We start from the raw sequence: 12373 nt of genomic DNA on the forward strand, positions 1-12373 counted from the left end.
TTTGGATATCTAAGAAGTCATCTTTCAGGGTATGTAATGATGACGACCTTTTCCCATGTAGTTTTGCCCTATCCGTCCCATAGACAAAGAGTCGATTACATTGAGTATAATTGATTTCACTCTCTTGAGTAAGGATAAAGTAAATGCTTTCTTGTGTCTTTGTGATAAACTTTTTAGGACCTGTGATCATACTCGCTTTCAGTGCAAATGGAAAGTTCTTCGACTCCAACACGTTCTTCCCAACTTGATTGATCGAGTCCGATACATAACATCCAAATACTTCTTTCGATGAAGTTAACATGAGAAACACTAAGTTCTCTTTCCCAATAACACTTTCATTGAACGCGGTGACTTCGTGGATGTCCGGGTCGTGCTCCTGTGCCGTGTCGAAGACCAACTTCCCCCGACTCAATCCAGTCCACTTCTTAAAATATGAAAATGAGTTCATAAGAGCCCCATTGATGATGTCATTATCCACGACCCGAAGAAATGGCTCTTCGCTGATTTCAACTATAGTTCTTGAACTATTATTTAATGGCAAATCTGTTTGTTGCTTTTTCTCCTCCGGATGTGTGCTCTGTGTCATTCTTAAAGGCAGTTCTGTGAGTGGTCTTGTATTTTCTTTAGTTTTTGGAACGAAAGTAGGCAGTGAATAGAGGGGCTGAGTGACTTGGCTTTTTTCTTTCTGTACATCCTTAGCACCAGTTTTAGGAATCAGTTGAGTGACTTGGCTTGTGAACGAAGTATTTTGTTGCATATAATCCATTGACGGGACTACTGGAAAATACTTATTAATAACATTTGTTAATATTTGGTTCAACACCTCTCCGGTTATGACTTCAGTCCTGTTAACGTCCACTCCATACAAATTCAATAGTTCATTCATTAGTTTTCAAGTTTCCATTCAATTTTTTTCAATTCAAAAATGTTGAAGCTTGTCAACACATGATAAAAAACGTCAACTATCATTATAACAATTGTATAGTTCATTTATTAAACCATCTTGTTGTATGAAAAAGAATAATTAACTATAATTATAATAATATTATTATTACTTTATTATTCAAAATATTCATTATTTGAATACTTCAAAACAGAATGATATTTGTGTATTATTAAATAATAATAAAAAACTATAAAATATACTATATGACATTCTATTTTTGAAGCAATAAGACGCAAGAATGAATTAACAAAAAGAGTAGATCTCGACTCTATCACATCGAGCACCATTAAGGTACTTAGGGAAGAGTGGTGGATTCCCAAACGTCTGAGATGCCTCTGAACTAGCCATAAGCATTTCGTCGAACATAAGTGCAGGTCTTCCACTTCCACCGCCAAAAGCCAAACAGCTGAAGTTGCTCATTATAACAAATTGATTACTATTCTTGTTCTGGGAATACCTTTTCAGTTCTGGCTTGACTGTAAATAGAAATGTCTCTTTGTTCCCATAGTAGTCACTCTTTATCTCGATATCCTCAGCAACAAATGCGCCGTACGTGTACTTCCCCTTTTGGAAGAGAAAGAGGAGCATCATCGAGTTATTCAATTTGGAGTACAGAGTTCTCAGACTGAACCCATCAACCGACGACGTGAAGATTAACTCCGGAGTGTTTTGTTTAACTCGTGGCGGTAAATACTCAACAATCTTCAAGAAAGTGTCCGAGTCGATGATTTGTGAGCTCTTCATAACTTCAGGTACAACTATACACTTCTTTGGAATCTCATTGAGTAACTCTTCTGGTGGGAAGTTCAGTGTCATAATAAAGTGGTTGTGTGTTACATATGGTTTTAAACCTTCTTGTAATATGAACGTAACAAATGGCTGTGTAGTTGTTGAGTGAATTTGAACAATATAAGCTATACAACTCCCTTTCATCGACTGAAGAGAAGTATAGTCAATTGGATTCTCCTTCTTTAATAAAAAGTGAAAGAATTTCATAAAACCAACTTTGCCATTGACAAGGAAAAATTCAAGGATCGGCTTCTGGTAGATTAAGTCGAGGCCTTCGATCAATGGCATCCCAAAGGTGTCTAACACAGTCGTCACAAAAGATTCGAGATTATTCCGATTACCTACCCACTGTCAGTTGTTCATTTAAATATAAGTACTTTTGTGATATAGCATTCATTGCCTTCGTTATGTATTTAAAAAGTTGAGCATTGAAAAGTAAGAAGACAATTGAAAAGAGTTTATTTTAGTAATTAAAATAGTATTTAAATAATAATAACTAGTACTCTATTATTATTAATTTGTTATTAATATTTTAAACTAGCAATTAATTAAACTATTAAGTAATAGAAAGAATATAGTACAAATAACAAACACGTTGCAAGGTGTGGTAAAAATTGGACCAATTCACACACCATGAAATCTACACAACTTTCAAAGTCGAATTGTGAGGTATAGAAAAGTCCAGTACACTCGGCTTGGATTAAAAATTTGAAGACAGCGGCATAAGCGTCTGCCAAATCATACATTTGAATAAGTGTTTGGAATAAATTGGGTAAAAACGGGAAATGGACGTCATGATTTTCAAAGACTTCACAAAACAAAAACATAACGAAATTATACCTTTCGTCCGTCTCTTTTTGACAATGTGGGAGGTGGTCGGAGTTCGCCAAAACGTTTGCAAAGGTCTTTTTTGTCATCCCATTCGTTTTTGTATTTGAAATAGCAATTGCTTTCTCAAAAATTGCCAAATTGGTGACTTGTGTATTTTTTATCAACAAATAAACATATCTCATAGTGAACAACGTGGACGGGTCGAGTTTTGTTTGTAACATCTTTCGTTTTTGCTGAATTCGTGTGAAGACGTCCGTGTTCTTGTGTTTTGCAAAAAGCACTTTGAGGTACAAAAAATAGAATTCCATTTCGGTCAAGTGTGTCGGAACTAAAACCAAAAGAAAGTGATTCAAATGAGGGATTGTTGTGATTGCCGTAAAGAAATGGTCTTTAATGATTTTTGAAAGAGGAAAAACAGTGACTATTTCTGAGAACTTATTTATTTAACAATTATAAAAAAGTATTAAAGTATAACAAACTCAGTTCTTCTTCAGTAGGTTTCTTTTGGCAAAGAAAGTCTTGTAACGTAAGTTTTTTTATAATTTCCATATGTAATGTGATGTCGTCAAAGAAATCTTGATATTCTTGATATGGTGATTCTATGAATTGTTGATATGGTGAGATTGTTGTCATTGTGAATATATATAATCAGAATTTCAATTTTAAACTTTTTTTTTTATAATTCATTGTAGTTTTTTTACTATTTATGATAATTCTTTTATTATTTGTTTTTTAATTTTAAATAACTATAATAACTAATAAAATAATTTCATCTTTACATCTGTGATTAATAATTTGAAAAAAAGCTTTTTTCTGGAAAGTGATGTTATTATTTCCTCTTGGATATTAGTATTATAAAAAATAGTAAATATATTATAATATTATAATACAATTAATTAATAAAACTAAAAAAAGTTAAATAAAAAGTTTGAATAAATAAAAAATAGTTTACAATATAATAAAAATATAATAAAATACGAAACCAAATAGTTATAATTTATAATTTATAATTCAAATTTTATTATTTTTGTCTCTTATTTCGTTTGTATGGTTTTCAATCCTAAATTTTTAATTATTAAAATATTAAAAAGACAAAGTAAAATATTTAGTAAAAAAACAAGAAAAAATAGTATTAGACAACAGAGAGCAACTTAATTTGTCTGAGTTGTTTATTATTGAAATTCGAGATGATTTTTGGAGCCGCGACATCAACGGCTGTTACTGTTGTTGGCAAGTCCAATTTACTCAAATTGATTTGACTTGCAAAAAGTGTTAAATTCATCAAATTAGTAAATTGTGAGAACTTCCACATATTTTCTTTGAATTTCCCAAAAACGTCGACTCTCATTTTCGTGATATTTTTGAACACAGCAAAATTCGTTTTGTCGTAGACGCAATTGTACAAATGGACATATCCAACCTTTTTCTGACTCTCATTTTCAAACCCTATTTTCCCTCGACAATTTCTTAAGTGAAGTCCAAAGCATTTCCCGATCGAAAGCTCATTTGCTCCTTCCACATAAAGAAAATCCGCCGACACCTCCTTCACCGTTTGAAGTCCTTTCAAGTGGAACTCGTGGACCTCTTCTCCAAACAAGAACTCTGGTGTGATGTCTGTTCGTTTAATACCACTTTTTGGTGTTTCTTTCATGTCTTTAGTGTCTGTCAGGACTTTACTGTCTTCGCCAACATTCCCGTTCAAAAACTCGATATCCACCTTCGCCACTTTCCTTCCTCCAATCCGCACAAAGCACACATTTTGCAACTTCAAGTCGACTAAACAACTTGAGAACATCAACTTTGGGATCTCCTCTTCTCTTATGAACTCTCCCGCACTTTTCGCTATGAACGTCAGTGCTGTCAGTTTCGACAGTTTAACTGTTGTCGCAAGTTGTGAATGGTCGCAGTCGATCAACTCGAGTCTCCTCAACTCAGTCAATTGCATGAATAAAATCCTCAGTGACCGGACTTTGAGTTGTGTGCAGTGCGTTGGTATAAGCACTGCTGGAGGCATATCGCTGCTTTCAAAAATCGCCTTAGTCGCCACACAATTCAAATTGAGTTGTTTAAAAGAGTTTAAAACACTCTTAAATGATGTCAACGTCGGGGGGACGGTTAACGAGTCTATTGTGCATTTCCTCAATGAAAGTCTTTGGAATTGTGCTGCCGACAAGTTCATTAAAGAATTCGATATCCCTACCATTTTCAGACTTTTTAAGTTCAATGGAAGATACGTCGGTGGCGACGAGAGCATTAATTTCGTCAAACTACTCGGTAAGACCAGATTTGATATCGCATACCCCGAGTTCAACTTTTCTATGAACGTCTTGTGTGATAAATCTATCGTCTTCAGACTCGTCTATAACTATTCCCAGTGATATTCACTTCAAAGAGGGGAGGTAACACCGTCGCCGCATTACTGCCTTCATAGTACTTTAAATGGTCTTCTATGATCTCTCCAGAGTGACAGATAAAGCCATTGATATAGATATCTCCTCCTTTTAATACAACAATTGTGCCACTGGGTATTTCATTCATTTCGTCCAAGTCGGGAGACTCTGAGATTAATGAGTGCGATGTGAAGATCGTCAACTTACAGTCCCGAGTATGAAGCTTTTTCGCAATGAATCGGATGTCGTCCCAAAATGCCTCGTACTCGACGCGAACGACTATTCGCTTACAAAAGAAGTGTGAGAAGAAATCAACCAACTGACACAAGTCTGTACTTCGTGAAAGGGTGATATCAAACGACTTCAAATTGGTATTGAATGTGGTTGCAGTATATCCATAGAGCCAATCAAATATTAATGTCTCGATATTCAGAAAGGGTCGACTGATGATATTATTAATATTAAGTTTACTCTCAATCGTTAGTTTGATGTTCTTTAAAAAGTTCGTTTGACTCTTTTCCAAGAGTGAGATGAGTTTGTTGACTCCTCTGCAGTTCTCCGTCCCTATGACAAATCGCAGCGAAACTAACTTCTTCGACGTCATGATCAGTTCTTGCAAAAACTTCGCCGACACGTTGTGCCGGATATCCGCAAAAAGTAACTTCGGGAAGATCGGCGATGGGTGTGGCTTTGTGTACAAATAATACGGGAGGGTTTCTATTAGGGTTTTACACTTTTTGTTGACTTGGAGGAAAGTTGTGACATCACGATATTGTGGGAGGAAGGACAATGCGTAGTAGTAGTGGTACGCAAGCAGAGTCTTTGTCTTCACTGTTTTTATATTTGCTTCTTTATCATTTTCTGGTACCCCGATTTGTGTGTCTGATGTTGTGACATTGTGTTGTGAACTGCTTGAAGGAGGTATCTTTTCCATCACTTCTTCAAGTAATTGTTAGAGTTCTTCAAGAGTTTCAAGTAAAAATATAAATAGTAACATATTAATTAAAAATACTATAAATGAATAGTAAAACAAAAGAGCTAAAGCGATGGGAATTAAGACAACAACGTGACTCTTTAAGGAGTGATCTGCCACTCGTCTTCCTCTAAAAACGATATGAGGATTTTTTCAAAGCGAAGCATGTTATGCGCACAAACGGCTTTTATCCACGCGTCGAGTTTTTGGCATCTTTCTGCAACAAAGGAAGGGTCAAAGCGACCTCTTCCAAACAAAGAAAGAAACGTGTCGCCCGGGAGTGACGGGATCGTCCCAAATTTCTGCATTTTGTCTTTTCTCTCTTCAAATCTGATATCGAGTTGTCTCTTCAACTCAACAAATTGAGAATACCTTCTATACACGTCTTTGTTTTTCAGTCTATATTCTTCAAACGTTGTCTACAACTTAGTCATTCAGTTTAGTTTAGTGATAGTTATTATACAATACAAGTATAGTTTATAAGTATAACGAACATCGAAGTGAACTTTATAGACGGTGTATTCCCCTTTGTCATCCCTACGTGTTTGAGGGTCTGTCACCGTCACGTCCAGATACTCGTATTGAGCATAATTACTCATCTCTTTGCATTTTCAGTTTTTTCCTTTGGAAATTGGTTGAACTATTATTCTTGTTGTTTTGTTCTTAGTGTATAGTTTTATCAAAAAATTCATAGCGTGAGTTGTCTCGCCATTTCCTCTTCTTTTTTAAAATAGTTTTGGTTTAGTTTAAGTGATTAGTATTTTTTTATATAATTTACTAGTATGTATGAAAAGGGTTTGAACTAGAAAAATATGAAGTGATTTCCTTCGTAAAAGGAAATTTTTTTCAATTATTTTTAAACATTTTCAAAATGGCATTTTGTTAATAAAAAAATTTGTGTAAAAAAAAATGTTTGACGTTTTTAAAAAAAAACTGTCATAAATAAATCAATTTTGAGTTTAATTATTTTTTGAAAGTTAAAACAAAATTAAGCGATTGACTTCGATGTTGTTAAAGTGACTCTAATACAACAAATCACTTTTAAACAAATTAAAAGACAATTTAACAGTAAACTTAATAACAAAGGTTAGAAAGAAGGTAAAAAGAGGGTAAAAAATGAAGCATAAACTAAAAAAGAAATCAATGAATTCAACATTAAAATATTTGGTCATAGGTGTTGGAGGAACTGGAGGGTGTATTGGAGGGTATTTGGCACGACAAGCAAAAAATGTGACTCTTATAGCCAGAGGAGAACACAAGAAAAAAATGGAAGAAAGAGGACTTCACATTAAAACAAATGAATATGGACAGATCATTATTAATCCAGTGAATGTTAAGACAAGTGAAGAGTATAATTCAACGCCAGATGTTATTTTTATCTGTGTCAAATATTACTCTCTTCCACAAATAATACCTTTTATTAATAGAATTGCAAAAGAGGACACCATTGTTATACCAATTCTTAATGTTATTTCTTCTGGAGAAGAGTTGAGAAAGAAATGTCCCAATTGTGTAGTATTGGATGGAACAATATATGTTCATGGATTCATTGAGTCTCCTGGAGTCATAGTTAAACCAACTTCAATATTTAAGATATGTTATGGATTCAGAAAAAACCAATACCATGTATTCGAAGGAAAAATAACACAATTAACAAAGGACTTGGAAGAAAGTGGAATTCAAGCAATTTATACAGATACTATACTCAAAGAGGAATTTAAAAAATTCAGTTTCACTGGTTGTATTGGTATAACTGGAGTATTTTTAAATAAAGTAGCAAAAGACTTTAAGTATGAAGATTACCCAAAGCAGATTTTATATCAACTTGTCGATGAGGTTGGATTATTATGTCATAGCCTCGGAATAACATTCGAAGAAAGTCTTCAAGAGCATGTTCAAAGTATATTAAATCAAGTTTTAGATGACTCAACCACTTCAATGCAACGAGACGTGAATGAAGGAAAAATTTCTGAGATGAGTGGACTTCTGTTTAACATCTTAGACTTGGCTCAAACATCAAAAGTGTATCTCCCCACCTTTACAACAATAGCTGCTTGGGTTAAGAGTCGTGATATTAAATAAAATGTTATGCTTTTTTCTATATTTTATAAATAGTTTGCAATATAGTAAAAAATATTAATATAATCTAGTTATTTGCTATCTATAAATAGCTTAGAGCCTTCTTACAAATTGATAACTATAAGTTGACTAAATATATAAATTAAACACACAAAACACTATTTTTGAAGGATGATGGACCTAAGTCCTATGTTAGAGAATGAACTACATTTTGTGAGCAATTTCCCCAAAGGAACAAATTGAGGAGTATATAAAACAATTTCTTTAAGTAGTGCACACCCCTCAAAACTACTTTTGTCGACCAAAACACTGAGTTGGCATTTAATCCCAGTCAATGATGTGCACTGATAAAACACTTGTTTTTCAATTTCAGTTGCGCCAATCAGAAATACATTTTTGAGGGAGTAACACTCCGCAAACGTACTCTCTTCAATAGTCTTGACGTTAATAGGGACTATGACACTGGTAAGGGAGTAACACTTCGCAAAGCAGTTCATCCCAATTTTAGTGACACTCGAAGGTATTTCTATTCGAACAAGTGCTGTACAGCACTGGAAACAAGAACTGTTTAATTCAGATATAGTAAGTGGCAGAGTTATTGAACTTAGTCTATCACAGATCTTATACATACTACGATTTAGTGTTCTAATACCCAATGGAAGTGAAGGTATTTGCATCAACGCATGTACATCAGTGATTACATCATACACAGTAGTCACTCGACTCAGTTTGGCGTTGACTTGTGAAGCAAATACTGGCCATATCTTCGGCCACAATACTATTTTTGTTAATTTACAGGCGGTGCATGCACTCTTTGATATCTTCTTAATACTCCCCGGTAGTTGAAGCTCCACAAGACTACACTTAGAAAAGCAGTTTTGTCCAAACTCAGTGATCCCAAAGCTCAAATACACTTTACTGAGTCCAAAACACTCATAAAAACAGAAATCTTCAATTTTTGTGATCCCATTTGGTATTCGGACTTCTTTCAAAGCTTGACACTTCTCAAAACAGTGGGCGCCTATGCTTTGAAGTTGTGAAGGCAAGTTAATAGAAGAGAGATTTACACAGCCTTGGAAGGACTGACTATTTAATATCTTCAAACTAGTTGGAAGGGTTATCGCACACAATTGACTGAACCCAACGAACAACCCATCTTTGAGAGTTGTTGTTCCTTGACTTATTATGACGTTCTGTAAGTTATTGCAATTGGAAAGCGTCTCACTTTCGAAGTTTGATAAATGCGATGACAGAGTGACGGAAGTCAGTTGAGAACACCCGAGAAAACACATCTTCCCAACAGAACGGAAGTTGGAGAGGTCAAATGACTTCAAGGAACTACACCCACAAAAGCACATGTTACCAAGGCTTTCTATAGCACCAAAAAAGCGGAAGGAGGACAGGCTTCCACAGTGATAAAAACACGAGTTATTAAGAGACTTGACTTTACAAGGAATTAAAATGCTCTTTAACGAGCTGCAGTTGGCAAAGAGTTCGCTTGGGAGTTTCTCTAATGAGGTTGAGAGCGTTATTGCACTCAGTGTTGTACATCCCGAAAAGCACTTAACTCCAAGAGAAGTCACACTATTCGGGATTTTCACACTTTTTAAAGAGGTAAAGCCCTGGTAAGCACCATCACATATTGAAAGCACTGTATCGGATATTTCGATGGTACTTTCACTCATTTGGGGTGAAGACTTTTGGAGAGATGGAAGTGGTTCTTTACCTTCACTTTGTTCTTTAATAATCTTTGGAGTTATTGTGCGTGGTGGTTCATTAAGGGGGTGGAAGTCTGAGCACTCTTCACTTCCGCTCATTGTGTAGTCTTCAAATTGTGAGAAGTGTAAAGTCTTTTGTTTTTCTTGTTTTTGAATCACTTTTGAATTGTTTGCATTGACTTTAAGTTGAGTCTTAGCCTCAAGTTGACTGTGTGTAAGCCACACATCGTCCGGTTTAAGTATATTATTGTCAGTGATACACGACTCCAATTCAGTGTCTTCACTTTGGTCTTCTTTTTGTTCATTTCTATTAGTTACTGGAGTATCTTGCTGTTGGAAATGTTGCTGGTCTTCCACAACAACGTCTTGAATGTGTTGAGATGATTTCAATTGACTTTCAGTGGGGGGTGACTCCGACCTTTCATTCAAGTCTATATTTTCCCATGACATACATTGGTTATTACATTCACTCTCTTCATCACAATTAATAATTTCACATTGAGGAGGGACTTCAAAGTTTTTTGTGTTTGGTTTTAATTCGGTTTTTTTCTTTTGAGTGGTAACATCTGAATTCTTCACAAAGAAAGAAAGCAAGTCTTTGGCTTTACTGTTACCAGAATGTTCACTAATATCTCTTAAAGCAGTTGTTTTAGTATTGTTCTTCTCAAAGAAAGGGCAATCTTGAAAACAGTCCAATCCAAAAAAGACGACGTTTTGGGGAACAACTAAATATACCAAATTCGTACATCTACAAAATGCAAAATCGCCAATTTCTTTAAGAAAACGGGGTACTTCGACTCGGTGAAGGTTCGAGCAGTTGTTGAAACATTTTTGTGAAACTTTAGTGACGGTGTTTGGAATTTGAATGGCGACTAAAGAAAAACACCCTTCAAAACAGGCATTTCCTATACTCGTTACTGTAGTTGGAATATCTATTTGAGCCAGACTCTTGCATTCACTAAATGTAAAGTCACACAAGCGTTCTAAAGTAGTGGGTAATATCACCTTTTGTAAGGCGTCACATTGATAGAAACAACACCGACCGATCTCTTTGAGGTCATAACAGTTAAAGATGACTTCGGTAAGTCTTTCGCAATATGAAAAACTGCTTTCTTCAAGTACAGAAACCCCTTCTGGTACCACTACACTCCGCAATGACTTACATGTCATGAAACACTTTTCTTTGATCGTTTGAAGAGACTTTGGTAATCGGAGATCTGTAAGTGTCGTGCATGACGCAAAACATTTCACTCCAAGTTCTCGTATTCCTTCTGGTACAGTGAACGATGTCATATCAGACGTGTCCTCAAAACAAGACGCTCCAATGCTCTTAGTCCCAAATGGAATTTCTCTCTGAAACACTGACTTATCTTTCTTTGTGAAACATATTTCCTTGTAAATAATATTAGGAGGGGACTCTTTCATCGTTTTACAACTGACTTTGAACCACAACACTATGTTTTGAATGTTTGGGAAGTTGTCATTATTGACTGTAAAAACATCTTGTGGAGACCAAACGTTAAGAGTCGATAAGTTTGGAAACAAAGAAAGGGTTTTGGAAGTCAATGGCACTGGATTGCTCTTAAACATTATTAACAAAGTCTTGTATTGACGACTTACTAGATGAAGATTTAATACATCTCGCAACGTTGATAAATAATAACTCACCTCCGTGGCTTGAAGAAGATCAAGCCAAACCATTTTTTGTCTTTTCAGTTTGATTATCTTTTTACTTGATAGAAAATAATAATATGTTCTTTGTTTTTTTATGTAAATTTGTATTATTTTTTACTATATTTATATGAAAACTATTTAAAAAACAAAACTTTGACTTATAAATTATAGTTTATAAAACATACAATTATTGGTTCATTTTTAGCATAAAGTCAGAACTTAAAATAATATTCTAATTGACTCAGGTATTTGTTAGTTTTCTCTCAATTAACTCATCCATAGGCGTTAGTCTTGTTGTTTGATATGGCTCTTGTTGTTGGTTCAGCTTTACAATAATCCAAGGCAAACTTTCTTCATCAGTTTTGACCAAATTAATTGATATTAAAGGAAAAATAAACAATTCCAATTGTTTTCTGTTATAAACATATTTAGCTTCTTAAAACAACTTAAATCTTATTTTATAGAAATGAACATCCTCTTGATCTTACAAATATTGACTTTACCAACACCAGAACGCTTAAATTATACAAAATGATGTTTTTGTTGCTTTACTATCCAATACTCCCATCACTATTTTGGTATGAAAAACAATGGAAACAATTATATACTTTCTCTGTTCTATTTCTCCCCTTCTTTGAACTAGTAGTAATACGCTATCACTATTACTGTGTTCTCTCATTCAACAATTCAATCCACTTTGAACTTCTCCATCTTTAGTTACTACAGAATTAGCGTCACTTTATTTTCAATTGTCAGAGAACCCAGTAATATGTTGTTTTTTAACAAATTCAAAAAATGAGTCAAATGGTTGGACGAATCGGCTTATATATTTAAAACCGGCCTATATTACAAAAGGAAATACTGTCTTTGTAGAAAGAAGTTGTATCCGTGTCGTCATATAAAAAAACAATTGAAGTTTTTGAATCAAGTTTTGGTCATTATAAACAATGGAAATAAATTGTTCAATTTTCTT

General features: G+C 34.5%; 7 protein-coding genes across 7 annotated transcripts; 1 reads left to right on the forward strand and 6 right to left on the reverse strand.

Annotated features, from left to right (window-relative positions):
- Positions 1-886, reverse strand: EIN_021280 (hypothetical protein; the record flags this gene model as incomplete). The annotated part of the gene is made up of 1 exon (XM_004257332.1): positions 1-886. A coding segment is annotated over one exon (886 nt), but the record flags the coding sequence as incomplete, so codon positions are not given.
- A 303-nt stretch (positions 887-1189) lies between these two features.
- On the reverse strand, positions 1190-3199 carry EIN_021290 (hypothetical protein; the record flags this gene model as incomplete). Its single annotated transcript, XM_004257333.1, has 4 exons — positions 1190-2083; positions 2233-2237; positions 2328-2987; positions 3046-3199. 4 exons carry the CDS (start codon positions 3197-3199, stop codon positions 1190-1192), a joined length of 1713 nt encoding a protein of 570 aa, XP_004257381.1.
- Positions 3200-3698: 499 nt separating this feature from the next.
- EIN_021300 (hypothetical protein) lies at positions 3699-4820 on the reverse strand (the record flags this gene model as incomplete). The annotated part of the gene is made up of 1 exon (XM_004257334.1): positions 3699-4820. The coding sequence occupies one exon, from the start codon at positions 4818-4820 to the stop codon at positions 3699-3701; it is 1122 nt and encodes a 373-aa protein (XP_004257382.1).
- A 95-nt stretch (positions 4821-4915) lies between these two features.
- On the reverse strand, positions 4916-5890 carry EIN_021310 (hypothetical protein; the record flags this gene model as incomplete). Its single annotated transcript, XM_004257335.1, has 1 exon — positions 4916-5890. The coding sequence occupies one exon, from the start codon at positions 5888-5890 to the stop codon at positions 4916-4918; it is 975 nt and encodes a 324-aa protein (XP_004257383.1).
- A 140-nt stretch (positions 5891-6030) lies between these two features.
- Positions 6031-6528, reverse strand: EIN_021320 (sorting nexin-3, putative; the record flags this gene model as incomplete). Its single annotated transcript, XM_004257336.1, has 2 exons — positions 6031-6348; positions 6424-6528. 2 exons carry the CDS (start codon positions 6526-6528, stop codon positions 6031-6033), a joined length of 423 nt encoding a protein of 140 aa, XP_004257384.1.
- A 544-nt stretch (positions 6529-7072) lies between these two features.
- Positions 7073-8011, forward strand: EIN_021330 (hypothetical protein; the record flags this gene model as incomplete). The annotated part of the gene is made up of 1 exon (XM_004257337.1): positions 7073-8011. One exon carries the CDS (start codon positions 7073-7075, stop codon positions 8009-8011), a length of 939 nt encoding a protein of 312 aa, XP_004257385.1.
- Positions 8012-8101: 90 nt separating this feature from the next.
- On the reverse strand, positions 8102-11427 carry EIN_021340 (hypothetical protein; the record flags this gene model as incomplete). The annotated part of the gene is made up of 2 exons (XM_004257338.1): positions 8102-8126; positions 8168-11427. The coding sequence occupies 2 exons, from the start codon at positions 11425-11427 to the stop codon at positions 8102-8104; spliced, it is 3285 nt and encodes a 1094-aa protein (XP_004257386.1).
- Positions 11428-12373: the final 946 nt, after the last annotated feature.

Source organism: Entamoeba invadens (assembly GCF_000330505.1).
Source record: "Entamoeba invadens IP1 unplaced genomic scaffold scaff_1105074724629, whole genome shotgun sequence".
In the NCBI taxonomy this organism is placed as follows: Eukaryota; Evosea; order Mastigamoebida; family Endamoebidae; genus Entamoeba; species Entamoeba invadens.